Below are 21153 nucleotides of genomic sequence, written 5' to 3' on the forward strand. Positions count from 1 at the left end.
GAAGGAGAGGAAGCGATGGCGTTGATAAGAGGAGACTTGCAGCCGGAGCCGCGTGCCCCGGTGGTGGGATGAAAGAGACAGCAGAGGGGACTGACTGGAGGAGGTGGAGTCTGTCCCAGCCTGCATCTGGCCCGCTCCACTCTCTGTCACCCCGGGCCAAACCCGCCCAGCTCCTCTCACTCACTCTCCGCCTGTTTCCCCGCACGGCTCGGCCCGGACACACACAGCGCTCAGTCACAGACCGCAAGGACACGGAATGGAGACGGAAGGGAGCCAGAGCAGCCTGTCCACCACGGACTCCCCCCACGACCCCTGGTAACGGAAAAAACTTCAGTTTTTTAAAAACTTTCTTTCGTCCCTGTGTGCTCACCCACACACACACACACACACACACACACACACACACACCTCAGAAACAAACCTGCTATTCTGCGCGGGGATTCTGGTCTGCAGCCAGACTCTCTCTCTCTCTCTCTCTCTCACACACACACACACACACACACACACACACACACACACACACACACACACACACACACACACACACACACACACACACACACACACACACACACACAGCTCATGTAAAATCAGAGATGATACACTGAAAATCTGTCTGTAGCTCCAGGATTACCCTTTTAACAACTTCTTCATTACTGTGCAGCCGCCTAAACGTTAAACTCACTGAATCCTCTTTTGTTGACTCTGTAAATATAAATATTTTCTCTTTTTTTTTTTTCCGCAGCAAAATGTTCATAGGTGGACTCAGCTGGCAAACAACACAAGGTAAATCTTTCCCCACTACTAGCTCTCCTGAAAGGCCACCATGACTTTAAAAAGCCTGGCATGGATTAGTTGAACCAATAGAAACTTATTTGAAAAGCTGTATATCTTCGTATTTCTGTCTGCATACGTTGAAATTGTTTATTTGTTTTTCTCTGTTTTTGAATGTTACATATGAAACCTGCTCCAGAATGAATGCACCCATTCAGAACTACCATAGAATAATATATAAATCTAAATGAGTGATTCTTAAAAGCTCATTAAAAAGGGCTGAATTTAAATTATTCAGGTTGCAATAAGGTGAGGAGTTTTAGTTGGAATTATTTTTTTAATTTTAAGTGTTTTGAGTCATGCTCATTTTACGTTTGACAGATTTATTCAAAAAATATATCAACTTTGGAAAAATAAATCTCAGCAGATTCACTCATTGCTGTCTAACTCCTTTCTAACTTTTCATCAAAAAGTTGTTAGCCTCTTGTTTCATGCGTGAATGTGTCTTCCTTCCACCTTGTTTTGTTTCCCAGAGGGTCTGAAGGAGTACTTCTGCAAGTACGGCGAAGTGAAGGAGTGTATGGTGATGCGAGATCCGGTTACTAAGCGCTCGAGGTGAGGGAGATGTGAGCCCGGCTTCTCCGCCGGACCTGAAAGTTTATCTGACCTCCGCGATTCCGCGCTGCTCATAATATATCATTACATGTCAACATCAGTTCCTGTGTCAGTAATACCTGTTTCTCCTGATGTCTGCAGAGGGTTCGGATTCGTCACCTTTGTTGATCAGGCCGGCGTGGATAAAGTTTTGGCCCAGACCAGGCACGAGTTGGACTCCAAAACAGTGAGTTCTCTGTATTTACTTCCCACCTCCGGCTAATCCCGTTGCTCAGTGTTTGATTAGTGGATTTTCCAATAATCCGCCACAGAGGTGTAACATTGCTACATTTGAGTGTGTTTACTGAGGTTCCACAAATCTGATGTTCCCCTCAAACCACGTCCGTGTCCGCCGCCGCACCTCGGATGTGAGCACGTTACATGATAAAGTCGACGGTGGAGACACATGAGAGAAAGTGCTCTCTCTCTCTCTCTCTCCTCTCTGTCGCCAAACAGGCAGGAAAATGTTACCCAATGTTAATTTCCATAGAAACAAGGGGAAGTGGACAGGGTTGCATTCACCGCCAATCTTTGATTTGGCCTCTAAGAGGAGGGAACTTTCTTTATGCTTTTTTTTTTTTTTTTTTTGGTCCCCAAGGGGTCGAATTGACCCCAAAAAGGAATTTCTCATTGGAACGAGCAAATGCAACCTGAAACCATCAAGGTGTGAAGCAGCAACAATCCAACTCCTGTGAGCTTCCTGTTGATCTCAGGAGGGAATAAAACTGCGCCTGATGATAAAGTCAGCATGATGCATTCAGGCCCCGCTTTTCACCTGTGTGACTCGTAACTTGAAATGTATTAATCGCCTGTGTTGCAGAGTGTGTGTGACTGTGTGTGTGTGTGTGTATGTGTGTGTGTGAGTGTCTTTTTTGTCAGTAATGAATGTGGGCCGGTCTGGGAACAATGTGGCCCGTTGGTCGCCATAGGGACCAGTGCCCCCGCCTCTCTCCTCAGTGGGAGTGGTGATGGCTGTGGGTTAGTGACTGTATTGAAATGAGGGGAGGCAATTTCTTCTTTCCCCTTTTGTGCTCTGTGGATGCACCTTCTCGAATCTTTGGAGGATAAGTGGAGCTGGTGGAGAAGGAAAAATAGAAGAAAAAATAACAGGTTGTTTGCTGTAAAAAGTTACAAGGAAATGATACATTTCTGTTATTATGAATCCAAGATTAAAGAGGATTGAAGTTGTTTGATAGAGAAGTCAAACTGAATTTAGTTTCTAGTATTTTTTTTTTTTTTTTCTGGTTTCCCGAGTGCCCTGCTGTAGTGTCACTTGCAGGCACGACAGCTATGACAAGTAGCGCCATCATGGTTGGTCGCCACTAACTCGCCATGGGGTTTGTTTCCATAGTGACCCCCCCCCTCCCGCTTTCCACAGTTGAAGAATGGCTCTGTCACAAAAGAAAAAGATAACAATGCACATCATTTACAATCATTTCTTGGAAACCAGAAATCAAGACTGCATAACCACTCAGAGGGAGTGGAGGTCATGCTACTGACAGTTTATCCTCGCGTCGCCTCTCCAAATAAGCCACTTATTACGTTTATTCATCGCAGACTTCATAGACGATGATTTCTTCTCCTTTTTTTTAAGTATGTTTTTTCCTTTTAACATGTGCATATGTTATCTCCGCACGGCCTCGTGGGCCCTGGCGGGGCCCCATGGGGCTGGCACGTCTTGGGTGTGTCGGTGGCGTTGGGTTAGGGCTGTGGCGAGTGTGTGTTTGGCGTGGAGAGGGCTCAGTGATCAGCCACAGGGGTTGGATGGTGAGTAGAGTAGGCTTTTTAGACCGCTCACCCTGCCCCCCTCTCCCTCTCTCTCTCATGCAGACAGGTTATCCTGTTAGAGAGGGGAGAGAAAAGTTCTCCAGTGGCAACAGAAAGAATGTGCCATGCTGTGACCGACTGAACCGCTCCAGCACTGGAATTAACAGAGCTTTGCACAGCAGAAAGGCTAAAGAGCAAATACAGTGCCGCAGAGGAATTTATTGGTACTTATTGTGTTGAAGGACAGATGCAGTCTGGTTTTGACCAGAACAAGTAGGCAGGTTTTACTGTGATTTATATAACTGCTGCTCGGCTAGTTGCCCCTCTGGGTGCCCTCCCGGCTTCCTGCTATCTGTAAAGTTTGTAACGGCCGATGCAAACTGCACCTTTGTGGGACAAAGTTTCCATTCAGCTGCAGCTCCGAGGTGCACCGTGGAGAGTTTTACAACAAAGTCACACAGCTCTTGCAGTTGCATCGGGCATATTTGTGACCCCCTTAACCATTTCCATACTGGCCCGAGTGGAAAGACAGAAGGGAGGGGGTGCAGGATGACCCCATCTGTGATTACTATGGCTCTGCTAACTAATAGGATTGGAGTCAACAAGCTTGAGTTGTTCCTCAGAGATGTTGAGCGCTGCCCAATCGGCATGTTGCGTTAAGTGTGTTCCCAGCTCAGGCTGTGACAGGCTGCACGCTCAGCCAACTGTTGCATAGTTGGTCAAAGGGGATTGCCCTGATTTCATAAACCTCTCTTGGAATTATGTTCAGCTTTTTCCCTGTTACCTTGCTGCAAGTGCAGAGAGGTTAGACCTCTCTCTGAACGGCATCTTTGAGGCTTTTCAAATGTCTTTATATAGAAGAAAGTGTTCATGACGCAAAAAATACTCTGCATGGAATAATAACTTGTGTCCGATGTTGTTTTTCCACAAAAAGTTCAATCATCTCAGTAAAGTTAAAAAAAGCCCAAATTTATGAAAGTGCAATTAATTATGTTTCAAAACGAACTGTTTGGCACAACAAAGTCCAATCTCAGGGTATGTGCACTAAAAGTTTCAATGTTGGACTACGATTGGTTTGATTGACTTGTATGTAAAGTCTGGTTTTAGGTAAGTATGAAGAAACATGACCCCCCCACCCCCTCTTCAGTAGATAAATGTGAAAGCAAACATACAAGTGAAGTCACAATAAGTCAAGACATATCTTTGTGCAAATGGGGAACTTTAAACATATCTTTTCATTTTGGTCTACGAAAAAAAAAAAAAGGATCCATGAACACGGCCACTTTATCTGTTTAACGTCCTCACTTTCCTCCCCCCACGGATGTGCTGTGTGCTGCCATGTGTTTGATTCTGTTTGTTTGTGTGTGTGTGTGTCTTGTTTGTTTTTGAATGTGCACAGGAGTGTTGGACATCAGGAGGGTTGGTGACCGGAGGTGACTATCAGAGTAGTCTAGCCACCATAGAAACTAAACAGTAGACTCTGCATCTGATCCTCCAGTTTTAGCCTATAGTCTTCTTACTCTGCTCTCTAGAACGAAAGTAAAAAAAAAAGAAAAAGAAAAGACTTGCGGTGATGTCGACTTTTATCAGAAATGACTGTGGTAAACGCATGTGGTTTACCATAGAGGCTCTAGCTCTCTACTGTAGTTCAACTCTACCCTCTCATGGTTACGGACTAATCTTAGCGCTGTACTGTCTCACCATCTATTAGTGTAACAGCAGTACAGTGTGGTGTAGTCTAGTTGTTCTTTAGCTCTATTAGACCAGTATAGACTAATATAGAGGTCTCAAATTCCAATTTTACAGCCTGTCTATGATTGCTTCCTCATGGCATGGTGTGGTTCTCTCTCCAATCTTAACCTGGGTGACATTCAATGGGCACACTGTTTTGTTTTGTTTTTTGTCTCTGTAGTTTTATTGTTGAGATTATTATCAAAAGAGTTGTACTGCTATTTTTCCTGGGTGTAAACATAAGGAACCGCAGAGCACAGACGAAGATCCGGATCACCTGAAAAGCGTACAGGATGATGAGTGGAGAAAGTCAAAAACATACAAACACAAAACAAACAAAAATTGGTCGGATCCGCCGTCAGCGTGGCGTGATTGACAGCTCCGGTCTTCTTCTCCCTCCTCGTTTCTCTCACTCTCTCTCTGACACACTTGTCCTCCACCTCCGGCTCCCCTCGCCGAGGTGAGGTGTGTTTGTGATTGTGGTGCCTGTGTGAGATTCCAGGAGATCACATGTCACATGGTGGTGACGAGAGAGGCAGGGGTTCACTGGACATTCCCATGCATTTCCCCTTGAGCGCACACACACACACACACACACACACACACACACACACACACACACACACACACACACACACACACACACACACACACACACACACACACACACACACACACACACACACACACACACACACACACACATATATATGCGTGCTTATATACATGTGCAAGCACATCAGTGGTGGGTGCATGTGCATAGAACACCATTCACCTACTGGAATATAAACACAAGCAAATACATACAAAAACCCTGCAGACAGTCACGTCACACACACGTTGTGCACAGAGACACAAACACACCTACTGATGTGTGACTCAAGAATGCAGAGCAGGAACTAACCTGAAGTGACCAGCCACTGGTCAGACACTAATGCTGCAGTGATTAGTTGATTGACAGAAAATTAATTGACAACAATTTGAACAATGGATTAATCATTTGAGTAATCTATTAGACCAAACATTTACTGGTTTTGGTTTCTTGGATATTAGGTTTTGCTGCTTTACTCCGTTTAAAATCATTATAAACTGAGTTTGTTTGAATTTTGGAGAATCTATAAGGGGATTTTTTTTTTTTTTTTTTTTTTTTTAAATCTACATTTTATAGCCTGGATAATTAATTGATTATTTGAAAAAAAAAAAAAAAGGAAAAAAAAAGCAATTAGGAGATGAATCTATGCTAAAAATCAGTTGCAGCCAGAATTGTTGTAAAAAATGTTATAACTGAAATTCAGAGTAAAAGTCCCACAGTATAATCTGTCAAATCAGTATATTGTATATATAGTAAAAATTATATTTCCTAATCATTAGGGCTGAGTATCCTATAAACTAAGATTTTAACCAAGATAGCTTTGATGGTTTTGATTTGCTACCAAAATTGCATTTTTTTTTTTTAAATGTTACTTCAATCCTTCAGAGTCTTTGGTTCTTAGTCAAACACAATTTGAAGGTCTGACTTCAAACCATAATGATGACCAGCTACATGAGTTCACACATCACTAGAAGATACACACACACACACACACACACACACACACACACACACACACACACACACACACACACACACACACACACACACACACACACACACACACACACACACACACACACACACACACACACACCTAACAGCAGCAGCAGATTCAGCAGAGTGTTCAGACTCTAGTAGTCAGAGGCAGTCATCAGATCCTGGTCTGCTGCACAGTAAGAAAGTATTGATGACAAAGTGTGTTGGTTTGAAAACGCTCTGTGCATGTGATGTAATTTATGAATGGTGTCATTATGTTTTCCAGCACAGAGAGGTACATGTATTGCATGCTTTAAAAAACAGGTGTCTTTGACATCCTAGCTTTGACCGTAGACTGGTGAATACATGTGCTCGGCCAAGAAGATAACGGGGATATATTACAGCTTCATTGTTGACTTTATTTAAGACTGAAAGATGAGGGTCTGATATCAGAGTACGCTGAAGGGAAGAAGGCGGCAGGTTGCTGGTCTAACTGTGTCGTGGCACATCACTAACCGGTCCTCTCTTTCTCTTGTACCCTCTCTTCTTAGATCGATCCAAAGGTCGCGTTCCCTCGCAGAGCCCAGCCCAAGGTGAGTCGAACCGTATCCCTCCTGTTGTGCATTGTTTGCAGCAGTGTTAGTGTGTGTTGAGTGTTTCGGTCTCTTATCTGGGCTAATGCCTCTTAATCTGATGAACATGAGCACCGCTGACATCACCAAACGCTTATGTGTTAACAAAAAGCTTCACAACTTTAAGTACACGCAGTATTTTTTAACACACTTAATCGTCTGCGTAGTATTTCAAAGCCTGTCCTGTCATGCCCTTTGTCTTTTCTATTAACATTAACACTGAGACAGACAACATATTAAATGCTACTTGTAACTGTGCTTTAAGTTTGTTTCAAATTTACACAAAAAAACATTAAGTTAAGACGAATACTCGACAGAACTAAACATGGATTTTAGTTTTTAAGTGTTCAGTGATGCAGTTGTCCTAATGGAAACAAACTCATGGCTGGAGTTAGAGAAAAGATGTATGGTACTTATTTTGGAGCTCATTACTGTAGGAGTGATTCATCCATTAATCAATCAATTAAATGATCGAAATGGAATCAACTGATTTGTCACAGCTGATTATCTGCTGTTTTTTGCCGAGTATCTTTTGGTTTCCGACTGTCGGATCAAGAGTAAACAAGCACTTTGTCGTGGAAACTGTCCATATTATGAAATCACAGTGTTAATATATTGTGATAGAACTTGGACAGAACTCCAGTGAGTAAACCTGTTTATTTTCGTTTCTGTCTCCTCGCTGAATGCTAAGAAAAAACAGTCACTTCTTTCTCTGCTTGCTGACATCAGACAAACTTATAGGATGCAAGTAGGAACGCTGAAAACTGTGCTGCTGTGTGAGGAAGTGAAAGTGATGCAAGAAGTCAGAATAATTGCAGGTGTCAAATGTTTGCTGCACACAGGATTGGGTTTGTGTCCGTTGCAGGAAATAGTGACATTTATTCAAATTTAGTCACGCAAGAAGCATAAATATTACACGTGTATCCTTATTTAACATAGTTACGCTTAGTCAGTGGAAAGTTCTTCTTTGCATGTGCTGTTTGATCTTCTCCCAAGAACACACACACTTTACAGATAGTTTAGTTGGGAAAAAGTGTAACAGCTTTGATTTGATTGCTCAAACAATATATCATCTTTTTTTGTTTTTGACTAGTTTAAAAAGTGTTATTTTTTTCAATATATTAGGAGCAGTAATACCCTGAAATACGTTTTATGACTTTTCCTTTACATCTCTTGAACTTTAAGCCCTAGAGGCCCCCAATTGGGGGCCAGGGAACAAACTATTATTAAAATATGTTCCCTTTATTATTAAAAATAGTTTTTTTTTATATATATATATATATATATATATATATATATATATATATATTTTTTTTTTATTGTGGTTGCAGAGATATACTCTTTTTGCGATTTTTGAGCAGAAGCCTAAAAAAAATAGGTGTGTTTTTAAAGGGTTAATGACTTAATGTTTTAATGGTCCTAAAGAAAATTAAGCTTCCTGCTATTTCCCAACTCGATTAGACTTTAATATGAGGACACAAACTACTGTACTAATGTTTGAGAGTGTATTGAGGTGCAGCAGTGAGACAAGTAATGACATGTTTTGATTTTGGATGCAGTAATTTGATTCCTGATGTGGTACTGTTTACCAGCTACACCAAACACTGAATGTATTCAAGTATAATAAATATATATAGTGAGCTACAAATGCATGTATTTCTAATGAACTTGGTTCATCGGTGCCTCTCCTCTTGTTTCAGCTGGTGACTCGAACCAAGAAGATCTTTGTAGGAGGCCTGTCAGTGAACACGACTATCGAGGACGTCAAGCAGTACTTTGACCAGTTTGGGAAGGTGAGTGATGTTTAAGAGAGCGATGGAGTTGCTGTGGTGTCAAATTGTTGTCAAGATTTTGTGACAAAATAACTGCAAGGTGGAGGAGCATCAAAATAAGGATGGTTTTGTCCATTAAACTGGACTCATATGAGTTTTTCTCGGTGGAATCGGTGCTGAAACAAATCAACAGCTTTGAAACACGTAATACGACATCCCACCATCTCTGCCGACTCCGACTCACCACGAATTCTCTGAGAAAAACTTCACTTTGAGTCAAGCGGTTGCCTGGAAGTGAAGGAGTTACTGTGAGGGGGAGGAGGGCGAGAAAGGAGGGAGAGAAAAGGCTCGAGGAGAGTAGGAAGGAGAAAAAATAACGAGGCTGGAGAGGCTCCGGGAGCAGCAGGCGAAGTTAGGGGGACTGGAAGAGGGAGCAAGAGGAGGGTGGGAGGTTCGAAGAGGAGGGGGGGAAGAAAAGTTTTGTAGTGAGTGTGTGGTGATGGTGAGGAAGGAGGAGGGATTATCAGAATCTGAATTAATCTGATGTAACAGCTGCTCCTACCCACAAACCCCCTCCTGGCCCGTTACCGTGGTGACCTGGCTTGCCCATTGTCCCCAAGTAATTCTGTGGGTAAGGGGGTTTTGTTCTGAAGGAGGAGGGATGAGGTGGTGTTCGGGGGGGGGGGGGTGTTAGCATGAGTGTGTTGGGTGGGGGTCAACTCGGGAGTTTAGCAGCAATAAATACAAGTTGACTAATTCTCAAAAACCTGTAAACTTACCAGTCATCATTCAATTTTTTTTTATATATATTTGTATTTTTAAGATATTTTTCTACTTAAACTTTTTCCAAGTTTCTTTTATATATTTTGTAAGACTGTGAAAGGCATGGGGCAGAGAATAGATGATGAGCTGACAAAGGCACTGACAAGTGAGGGAGGGCCTTACTGAGAGAGGCTTGTGAAGGCGTAAGAGAGGGAACTGGGGCAAAGATGGTGTGTGTGTGTGTGTGTGTGTGTGTGTGTGTGTGTGTGTGTGTGTGTGTGTGTGTGTGTGTGTGTGTGTGTGTTGGATGGTTGGGGGGGGGATTATTAGGGCCATTATGCCTCTATACAAAGCTGGACAAATATTTTGTTAGTTTGTTCTGAAGTTATCTGCATACTGGACGCTTCGGGATTGTTCACGCTTCTCTGTCTTCTAATGTGAAACTGCTCAATAATATGTGTGATTTAGGTGCTGGGTCACTTTTGGTGGATCTTCAAAACAAACAAACAATATAAAGAAAAAAAAGCATCCAAACTTTTTGAGCAAATTTTAGATGGTCATTCTGCACCTGAAAGCCCTTGAAACTTTTCAAAGTCAAAGAGGCGAAGAGTCCATTTTAGCCGCCGCGTTTCCGACGGCGTGGCACTTCATTTTTTTTTAGCGCCAAAAGGTTCAGCCTCCAGTTTCTCCGTGCTCCCTCCTCAATCATAACGTCGAGATGAATTTTTGCCGGGAGAGATATCGAGGGATGGACGGTGAAATGTAGGCTCCAGCCATCCATGGAAGTTCCTGATTAGACTGCCTCACTGGACCTTTTGTGTCCCGTCCTGGTGAGGACAAAGGAGTGCGGAGAGGGATGGGCAGGGGATAACAGGGAAGATGAGAGGTGGGGGGAAAAAAAAAAAAAGGATGAGAGGGAATATTGTTTGGCGGTACGCCGTTAAAATGCCCGGTGTTTAAAATGGTGAGCAGTGGTGTGCAATCAACTCTGTTTGCGGCGTTTGACATTGTTGTGATGTTGCGATAGCGTCCTGTGGACTGCGTGTGGTTTTAGCTCATGGTGGGGTTGTAAGGGTGTCTGTGTGTTTGCCTTGTTAAGTCTGGTTTAGTCTGGGTAAATCATGGGTCTGTAGCATGAAGCGTGTTCTGGCTGTTGCACTCCTGACCCTTGCTCTCCTCGATCACTGATTGATCTGGGGAGTTTCTTCTGTTTGATTAAAGTGTCAAAAATAAAGAAGGGTTGTTTTTTTTTGCAGAGAGTTGCAGAGCAAAATGTCAGGCTGCAAGTAAAGAGGAAGACTAACAGGTCCCCTTTCACACTGACACTCCTCACTCACCTTTGACCTTTCTGTCGGCAAACTGCCCTTGGGGGTTCACACACACACACACACACACACACACACACACACACACACACACACACACACACACACACACACACACACACACACTGTGCTAGCACTGACACTCTGATGTGACTATGACAAATTATTCAGTGGACCATGTCCAGTAAACTTATTATAGACCAAGAGCTCAGATTAATTTACCAAATGTTTATGTGCAGACCAGAGTATAAACATGTCAGCTTGTGACAAGAGAGAGAGGGGAAAGACAAAAAAGCAGCGATAGAGAGAAAGAGTAGGTCAACTTTGACATAAGAAACTGTGTGTGTGTGTGTGTGTGTGTGTGTGTGTGTGTGTGTGTGTGTGTGTGTGTGTGTGTGTGTGTGTGTGTGTGTGTGTGTGTGTGTGTGTGTGTGTGTGTGGAATAGACACCTGTGTCTTTGCTCTATAAAGGGAGGCCGGGCCAGAGGGAGAGGTCAAAGGGAGAAGAGGAGGAGGAATTATGGCTGACTGTGCCAACAAACAAAGCCTCCAGGCCTCTTTGTTCTCCCTCTCCCTCTCCCTTTGTCTCCTCTTTTTCCTCCCTTCCCACTTTGACCCAATCTTTTTTCTTTTTTCTTCTTTCTCCCTCTCTTACAGAACTCTCTGTGCTCTCTTTCACCATATCTCCACCTGTCGCTATTCCTCTCGCTATCAGCTCTCCCCTCTCATCGAGTCTCCACCTGCCCACAGGATTCACCTTTCTGCTGCTTGTGACCGGCTACTTTTCTCGTGTCAGTGTTTCTCTCTTTGCGGCCCTCTTTTTGTCTCTCTGGCACTCTCCCACCATTCATAAAGCATATTTGATGTTGGCCCGAGCTTTTTTTATTAGGACTTTTTGTACAGTTGCCATGGGAACGTCAAACTTTGGAGAGGAGAGAGGGGGATTATGGGCTCTCTGTTAGAAGGATTGTGACTGGGGTAGTTCAACAGCAAACGCATAGCCCAACTTTTTATGCCACCCATTAAGTCTGTTAGCCACATCTTAGCGCCAGGGCTTGTTGTACAGTACTTCAACATATCGAGCTGCCTTCGCCCCCTCGGCCTCCTCTTTGTAACCTGTCGCTCGTCTCCAGTCGCCCTCCCGCCCTCTCCCCCCTCCTTTCTGTCCATCTGTTGCTGAGCCTCCCCGCAGAACTTGAGAAGGGCTGAGGTCAGGCAATATGCCGTGTGGCAAGAGAGAGGGAGAGCACTGTGCATATAAAAAAATAAATAAAAACGGTCTTGTTTGTCTCCCTTCAGGTCGACGATGCCATGCTCATGTTCGACAAGACCACCAACAGACACAGAGGTGAGATGGACCGACCCTCCAATCTGTCCATTTATTCTCTGTGTACCTGCCTTCCCCTCTACCTCTCTTCCTCGATTCACTTCTTTTCCTTCCACTCCTTCCTGGCTGGGTGTCTATTGATCCACCTCCCTCCCCCCACGGGCCTCCTTCCTGTGGGCTGAGCTGGAGGAGACGAACGGGGCTAGTCTAATTAGCCAGTCCGTTAATCGGGATCAGGATAAAGCCTCCTTAAGCACCTCCCCCCCACCCTGGGATTGATCGATTATGACAGCCTACCAGCTTTGCCCGGGCCTTCTGGCCAGGAAGGGAGGGAAGAAAGGATGAGTGCAGAATAGCAGCACTGAGAGAGGGGGGAGGGGGGCAAATGTGTTAAGCGGCTATTACAGCACTAATTACTGCCGACTACTAGCTGCAGTACAGGACAGAAAAAGGCCTACTGTCTAATTCCACCGTACTGTGTGATTTTATTATTTTTTTTACTCATGAACTTGCCTCGTGCCCATCAGGGTTCGGTTTTGTGACGTTTGAGAACGAGGATGTGGTGGAGAAAGTCTGCGAGATCCACTTCCACGAGATCAACAACAAAATGGTGAGCGGCTTGATTTATAACACAACACAACGTCATGTTGAAATGAGGAGCACTGATTCATGTCTTGTCTGGAAACAGGTGGAGTGTAAGAAAGCTCAGCCGAAGGAGGTGATGTCCCCCACCGGCTCGGCCAGGGGGCGCTCTCGGGTGATGCCCTATGGGATGGACGCCTTCATGCTGGGCATCGGTATGCTCGGTAAGTTAATATCGATCAGGACAGGAAGCGTGTGGCTGCACACCTGAACCTGACAATAACTACTCCTGCACTGAAAACCCAGCTGCCTTAAAGGTCACATGGCGCTTCATGGGGAGAAAGCTGACCACTGACGTAGACTGCTCACCTCAGCTTGTAACTCTCCACCTCGTGGCTAAGATTGTCTACACCGAAGAGTTTAGACAAGAGAGGATTTAGGACCGAAGGTGGTTAGATTCCTTTGACTGGCAAAGATTAGCATCCATGGCCTCTGATGTTGGCCCCCTAACCTTTAGTTGCTCCCTGGTGCTACAGCAGGCCATCGCTCCAGATATGTGTCTGTGAGTTTACTGCTCACGGATTAGATAGAGAAGAAAACCACAACATATATGTAACATAATGGCAAATACAATATATTTTCTTCAATACGACAAATGTAACACTCTTCATCTGCTAGTGATTTAATAATGTCTGATACATTACACTAATACAGTATTTTGTATTGCAGTTGTAACTAGTTTCACATTTTAATTTTACACATCACGTCTATTACTTTAGTTTTGCATTTCCTTAAAGTTAAGAGTGACAAATATATATATATATAAAAAAGAGAGAGTTCCAAACAGAAGCATCAGAGAAAAATATCCTTACTTTAAACGTCCTTCAAACTTTTTACTGTCAGTTTGTAACTTTCTGTTAAAATTTGTTGATCTGGAGCTCAAGCTGCGATAACTCTGATGACATCACCATGACAACACCAGGACTTTTTTGTCAATAGTTGGGAAGATTTGTGCTGAGCCAAAAGAGTCATTTTACAACTGTTTTCTCAGGCTGTCTCTTCACCTACTGAAGATCAGGTATAAAATGAGTGGATTGGCCCTTTAGCAGTTCTGAGATTTTCATACCCTTGAACATCCATTGACAGCAGTAAGGACCTGTTTGCTTATCTGAATCTAACCCACACCAATGCTACCACCTACTGTTCAGTCAGAGAACTACTTCTTTAGTATTTTCACTTCTTTAATTAGCCAGTGCAGATAAAGGGATTTTCCTCCACACTGGGGAGAAATAAATAACATTAAAACATGTGTAAACTCGGTGCTTGTAATAGATACCATTATTGTTAATCCTCTGAATGCTGTGTTGAGGTTGGCTCTCCGGGTGTTGGGTTACATACAAAGGAAATCTGTGTAATGTGCTCTGCTGAGAGTGAAAGTGAAGACAAAGACAGTAAGCTGCTCGCCCCTGTCCTTGTGAAGAAATCCAGACCACAGGTGTAGAATATCATGCACCTGCATGTCACAGATTGTACAAGGCTTCCCTGTTAGGGGGCAGCACAACAAAACACAAACACACACACACACACACACACACACACACACACACACCCACACACCCACATCTGAGCATGTCTCGTTCTCTGTGTATCGCAATGATCTGGATATTCACTGTGATTTTCCTCCCACAGGTTATCCAGGCTTCCAGACTGCCACCTACACCAGTCGGAGCTATGCTGGCCTCACTCCTGGATACACCTACCAGTTCCCTGGTAATCGCAACACACACTCTCTGCTCCTGATACACTCCGAGTTGTTTCTGTCACAGTAACTGAGAAGTGAATACACAGCCATATTTAGTTAGCAGATGCGAAATGTTCACCATTGAAAATGTGTGGTGCTGGGTAAAAGGAGTTCAGCTCACTGGTTATTTGTGATGGAATGAAAGCACATTTCTGCATCTTCTGTAGACTCCACACATTTAGAGATCAAAGAAATTTTAATATTATTAAAAGAAACGAAATGACTTGCAGCAGCTTGAACCTCCAGTTTTCTGCAGAGATTTCATACATAGGGATGCATGATGAAATCAGCATGTCAGTGCTGATAAAGACTTTAAAATTAAATATTAGGCCAAGATGAACATTTATGCTAATATGGAGGGAGACAAAATTATGCTTTGATTATGTCTAAATATTCATGTTCTCTCGGTCAGCTGACATTACTGTACAGTTGTACTTTCAGGATCCCTGTGGAAAGACATTACATTTTATTTATTTGTTTTACACCTCGTGAAATAGGTCAGAATTGCTTTGATTGCAGCGATTGTCAGGATTGTCTCAGGGAGAACATCATGTGAGGCTGCTTAAAGATTCCCTCCCCTTATGCCTTAAATTGTATGTACAAAAACTTTGAATATTAATTTGTATCTGATATAGTTTTTCAAAAAAAAAAATTATTGTGTAAAAGAAACCTTAAAATGACGTCTGCTTCTACTCACTCATTTTTTAATTGTTTTAATTTGACTGAATATCAATGAATCTAAAACTATATTTAATTTCTAAAGTCTAACTGTTGAACAGAAGATGTCTTATCTCTGCATGTGCACTGGAGGATTCAAGTTTTCCACAGCACACTCGTGAGAGTTTAATTGGATCAGGATTGGCCTTCAAACTGTTTGTGATGTCACAACACATCATGCTCGTAAGCCCACCTCTTAAAATTAGATTTTTAATGAGCACAGAGGAACTTTGCACTTTCAGCAAATGATTGTGAAAACAGTCTTCTACAGTCGTGTCAAACTCTGCACATACATCACTCTAATTATCAGTGAAGCTCCAACATTCAACTGTATAACAAGAATAAAACATAGTTATAGGGGAACTTTAAATAGGATGAATATTACAGTTTTATTTGAAAAATAGCAAATATGGCATCTTTTACGTAACATAAGTAGAAGTAGTTTTCTTCTTTTGCTCAGTAAATGTGAACATTTTGATATTACAATAAGAGTAGGCATAAGAATGTTAATTGCACTACAGGAGAGAGTTCATGTTTTCTGAAATTAGGTGGAAGAAAATCTTTGCAAATATCCGCATCGACAATCAGCCGATAGAGTTGAAAATATATAAAAAAAAAAAAAAATCCAATATCATGCATGGATGCAAAGGATGAGATGAGAGATGTGCATGTAAAAGTGGACGAATTCACTGAGCAGCAGGTAGAGATGTTGTTGAATGGAGAGGTGTCCTATATTGAATAATTAATCAGGGGAGAATCCAGGTTATGTCAGTGCTCTTATTAATTTAACTGTATCTTATGCAAACGCTTACTGACAGTAGACACACTGTCACAAATACAAACATGTTTCCATAGAAGCATACGAAACACTGTGAGTGTAAAGGGCTGCTTGTAAATATCAGGGAGTGGAAATGTGTCTGCTTAGCTTGTGCGAGTGTTTGAGGGTGTGATGTTGATCTGGGACATAATTCCCAAATTAAACGTCCACCAAAGAAAAACCTGACACTTTCTTTTTGAATGATGAAAGCACTCCTTTGAATTGAAGTTTGTATGTCGAAATTGTATCACTTGCTTTATTATTATTATTATTATTTTTTTTCTATTTCAGAATGATTACGGTGTATCGTTTTTTTTGCTTCACTTTTTGGACTACAAAGCGTCTTTGCATCCTTTAATTCCTGTTTGCATTCCTCGAGCCCTGCTTTTGTACCTCCTCACCTCTGAGGTGTTTCCCTTGCCTTTGTGTGTTTGTGTGTGTCTGGCGGTGGTGGTGTGTGTCTCAACAGCACTCTGATGTTTCTGTTTTAGAGTTCCACTTAGAGAGGACTCCCCTTCTGACTTCACCCCACCCCCCTGAGCTCACAGGTCAGTCAGTCCCTCCTCTGGACTTTACAAGCAGCATGTTGTCAGTCTGCTACACGCCACGTTAGCATCAACACCTCATCATTCTTTGGTTTGCATGTTTGTGTTTGTCGGTCCTCCTCGGTTTCTATCTGGAGGCAGGATTGCTGACAGTACTGGGGAAAGTTGTTTGTTTTAAAGGCTTCCTCCGCTGACCTCATTTCTATATGATGTAATAATATTTAGTATGATAGTCTGCAGTACTCTAATTGGCAGTTTTTATTTCTTATATACATGAAATTTTGATACATTTTCTGCGGTCACTGGAGTGAGGCCTTCAGTTATACAGTTGTCTGTCATGTGCTTCCAAACCAGGATGTTTACCCCGGATCTTTTCCTCTCCATCTCTTTAGCCATTCCTCTCACAGCATACGGACCAATGGCAGCGGCGGCGGCCGCCGCCGCAGTAGTCAGAGGTATGAACATCTGATGGTTGATGGAGAAATTAAAATGAGCACTAATTACGGCTGAGTTTGGCGGGAATGTTGTTCGTTTTACAGGTTTCATGGTAAATGGCAATCCGTCCATTAGTTGAGACATTTTACTCCAAACTGTGCTGCTAGTGTGGCTTAAAATGACATCAAATTATTTTTCGCATTCAATGAAAGACAGATTTGAGAAATTACTTTAAATCCTTATAGGTTAGAAAATTTACATTTTAATGTGTTTTTCCCTTAATCTAGTCAGTGCTCTCTTAACTGTGACACTGAAGCAGCGATGGCGGAGAGTGGGTGACGTTTTCTTTGTCTCTGGAACATTTAAAATATAGATACCTGTTAGCAGCGGGCCATTTGTTATTGTGAAACAGGGAGGATGGAGCATTTATCAATACAATGTGGTCAATCGATGCACAGCACAGTTATGGTACTGACACTTCAGAGCCATAGATTCTGACATGCATGAGTTGAAGTCATCCCCCCCCTCAAAGCGCTTTCTGCCTGAAGTGATTTAATCAAACTAAGAACCCTCGATTTGCAGATATTACAACAATAGAAATCTGACATCATTATATTGCTTTCAGGCTCCACCCCGTCTCGCGCAGGTGGATTTTTAGGTACGAGCAGCCCGGGTCCGATGGCGGACCTTTATGGAAACGCCAGTCAGGAGTCGGCCGTCAGCAGTTACCTCAGTGCTGCGAGCCCGGCCCCGAGCACTGGATTCAGCCATAGTTTGGGGGTGAGTTATCATCGCTACTTGAGTTCTGGGTTTGATTAGTGTGTGTGTGTGTGTGTGTGTGTGTGTGTGCCATAGCTGAGCTGAAGCTGCAGGTGAAACGTCCGTTACATCCAGTCCAGGGCTTCTAATTCTTTTTGTAAAATTGAAGTGAATTTCCAATTGAGGGCACAAGATGATGATGTAGACAAAAGAGCATCTGCAAAGCTTGTTGAACTCTGTACATCACTGCAAGTTGAAGTAGATGAAAAGATTGATACCTCACTCATGCTTTCAGGCATCTGGGAATTTTGGTGGGAGTTTTCCCAGTTGGAGGCCTGAACTTTCCCCACTTTCCAGTAGCTCATGAATGCACCGTAAGGCTACACCCAGCAGCTGGTTAGCTTAGCTTAGCACAAAGACTGGAAACAGCTGGCCTTCGCCAATCTATAAAACAGTCATTCACATAAAACCTTTTAAAAACTATAATCTACCATTTTTATATGACATTGTTTTTAACATAACAGTTTTTTTTTTTTTTTTACAGTTGCAGTGACAACATTTTATTAAGAGTGCTGGTAGGCCTCAACAGAGCAGGGCTCGCTGTTCCCGCCTGTTTTTAGTGTTTGTGCTAAGCCGAGCTAACCGTCTGCTGATGATCTGTTGCTTATCTAATGCTTTAAAAGCTTCAGGCACTGATGCTGATGTTGCATCTACACATTTTTTTTGTAAATAACACAATAAGAAAAAGTAGAAACGGACACAGCAACCTCCAGCCAACCGTACAACCTTTTTTTTTTTTTTTTTACGGATTATAATAACCTGAGAGAAGGACAATAATCAGAGATTCAGTTGTTACTTACATATAATAGATGAACTCAAAATCTGCATTATTGTCTAACAGTGAAAATGAATTCTAACCTTGCATGCTTGCTTTCACAGGGCCCTTTGATTGCCACGGCCTTCACTAACGGCTATCACTGAGAGTGTGAGTCAGTCCTCGTGCTCGCTGCCATTTTCAAAGTATGACGTGTAAGACTGTTTGGTTTCACCCAACCTGTGAGTTAATCCGGCTGGTTTGTGTGTCAGTGCAGAGCTGTAGACTGAGAGCTGGAAGGAGTTGAAACCGCTTTGGAGCTGATCTGGCCTGTCTCTGTCCAGTCCATGTCTCCGGCTGGGATGGCTGAACCTTCCCCCCCCCCCAATCCATCTCTGGTGTCAGCCACATCTACGTCGACTCTACTGACACCTCACTAAACTCCACTTTGTTGGATAAAAAAAAAAAAAAAAAAAAGTGTTTAAAAAAAAAAAATTCACAGAAGGAGCGAGAAATGTTATGACTACATGTAATAGCAACACATTCAGATGCTGTATTTTTTGGTGTTTTTTTTCTGTTATGTTTTACCTCGCTGTTTTTTGTGATGGCTGCGTTATTTCATGATCTGTTTTGGCTGTGTTTTATTGGGTTATTTGACCTCTTAAACCTGATCTCTCTGAGATAGGAGGAGATAAATCCCCGGGTGACGCCTGTTTGAAGGTCAGGAGTTGTAATGTACTGGAAAAAAAAACTGTATATTTGTCACTAGTTCATACTGAATTTTAACATTTGGGATTAATACTATTTCTTGAAAATGTGTCGCTAAATGTATATCTTGGTAGGTTTTTAACAATGACATGTTACACTAATAATGGTCAGATGACGGAGGTCATTAGTCACAGTTACAGTAGGCCCTCATGAGGTGTACAATTCTGTAAAATATTGTAAATACAACTGGTTTGTGGGTGGGAGGGTTCTGCTCATTTTGGTGTGTGGGAGGCGGGAGGCGGGATGCTTTTGGAGAAATCCTCATGTGTTGGAAAGCTTGACTGTTACGTATGATTGCGTCACATGGAGGTCAAGAACATTTCGGTTTGTCTGTCTATGTTAGACCGGCCATGTGCTGCATTTCTCTCCAGGCGTTTACAAATGACGTGTCATGTGACATTCAGAAGATGCCTCGGAGATGAAACACTTTCAGCTTTGAGTTCGGCAGGAGAGAGGCTGAGTCTGAAACAACACTTATTACTTTTGGGAGATAAGGGTGTGAAAACACTCCTCTGTCAGGAGAGGGGGAAAAAAATCATGCTGTTTTCTTACTTTATCATATTGTTGTTTTAACTGTGATTTTCAATATGTGATGATTGTTTGTGAAGGAAAATGAAGGACTAGCGTGCAGGACAGTCATGCACAGTTAGCCTGTTTAGGACTGATTCCCTCTGCAGGTTGTGTTGAGGTTTGTGTGAGCATGTCATATGGTTTTGTACACATTGGCTTCCAATGTGCCATGTGCTGGATTTTTTTTTTGGGGGGGGGAGGAGGGGGGGGGGCGAAGGGGTTGTTCCTCAGTTGCAAATGTGAAATTTTAATCTGACTTTTTTATTATTACATTAACATCGATGTTAAAGTGTGGATGGTTGGACCTTTTAGAAAGGTGGCTTTTCCAACAGAAAAGTTGGGGTTTTGTTAACTTTTGTTCACCTGTCATGCCCCCCACTCTCACATCCATCACTGCATATCCACTGGAGGTCACAGACTGTAGCAATGTGACAGCTATTTTTTTAGACCAAAACAATTATTTTCAAAGCTACTAGGATGTTGCACTGGCCGATCACGATAATGTATTTTCCTTCGAATGTTAGATTAAGAACAAAGCACTCTGGATCTACAAAATACCAGGTTTTACATTTTGATACACTTGCTCTCACTGCGAGCTACCATGGTATTTCAGACTTTGATTCTGATTTCACTGAAACATAACAATCTTGTCAACACTGTAACATTTTCTGATTTTCTTTTTCCTGTCATGTTTATTCCTTTGGAAAAAAAAAAAACACTTTTTAAAATTCCTAATAAATTATTTTAAAACATTCCACTTTTGTGTGTCCTGTTTGATTTTTTTTTTTGCACTTTAAATTTTTTTTTTTTTTTTATAAGGGTTATGGAACTGAGCAGAGTATACAATTTTTTTTGCAAATTTTGCTTAAAGAAAAGAAAATGTTGAACATTTTTTTAAGCAAATTTTTATCACATAGTTATGAAGGTTTAGGATTTTTGACATCATTCTACACCAGCCGTGGAGTGTGTGTGTGTGTGTATGTCTGTGTGGACTTACACCCAGGAGACCAGGGAGATAATCTGTGAGAAAG

The 21153-nt window shown here is 42.4% G+C and overlaps 1 protein-coding gene across 5 annotated transcripts; it reads left to right on the top strand.

The window, feature by feature from the left end:
- The first annotated feature begins 231 nt into the window (after positions 1-231).
- On the top strand, positions 232-20313 carry msi1b (musashi RNA binding protein 1b). Of its 5 annotated transcripts, none has more exons than XM_069706642.1 (15): positions 232-315; positions 746-786; positions 1308-1389; positions 1531-1615; positions 7048-7089; positions 8829-8921; positions 12287-12335; positions 12842-12924; positions 13003-13120; positions 14586-14666; positions 16723-16779; positions 17169-17231; positions 17837-17991; positions 18910-18955; positions 19057-20313. In XM_069706642.1, the coding sequence occupies exons 1-14, from the start codon at positions 257-259 to the stop codon at positions 18949-18951; spliced, it is 1050 nt and encodes a 349-aa protein (XP_069562743.1). In that variant the 5' UTR covers positions 232-256; the 3' UTR covers positions 18952-18955; positions 19057-20313. The 5 variants fall into 5 exon arrangements, with proteins under 5 accessions (XP_069562743.1, XP_069562744.1, XP_069562746.1 ...); XM_069706643.1 differs by having other exon boundaries at positions 19062-20313; XM_069706645.1 differs by having other exon boundaries at positions 17858-17991.
- The last annotated feature ends 840 nt before the right edge of the window (positions 20314-21153 follow it).

The sequence above is a fragment of the Brachyistius frenatus genome, unplaced genomic scaffold (genome assembly GCF_029030835.1).
Source record: "Brachyistius frenatus isolate BFR_SWC_R1_liver_20210118 unplaced genomic scaffold, ASM2903083v1 Contig_64, whole genome shotgun sequence".
Classification (NCBI taxonomy): Eukaryota; Metazoa; Chordata; class Actinopteri; family Embiotocidae; genus Brachyistius; species Brachyistius frenatus.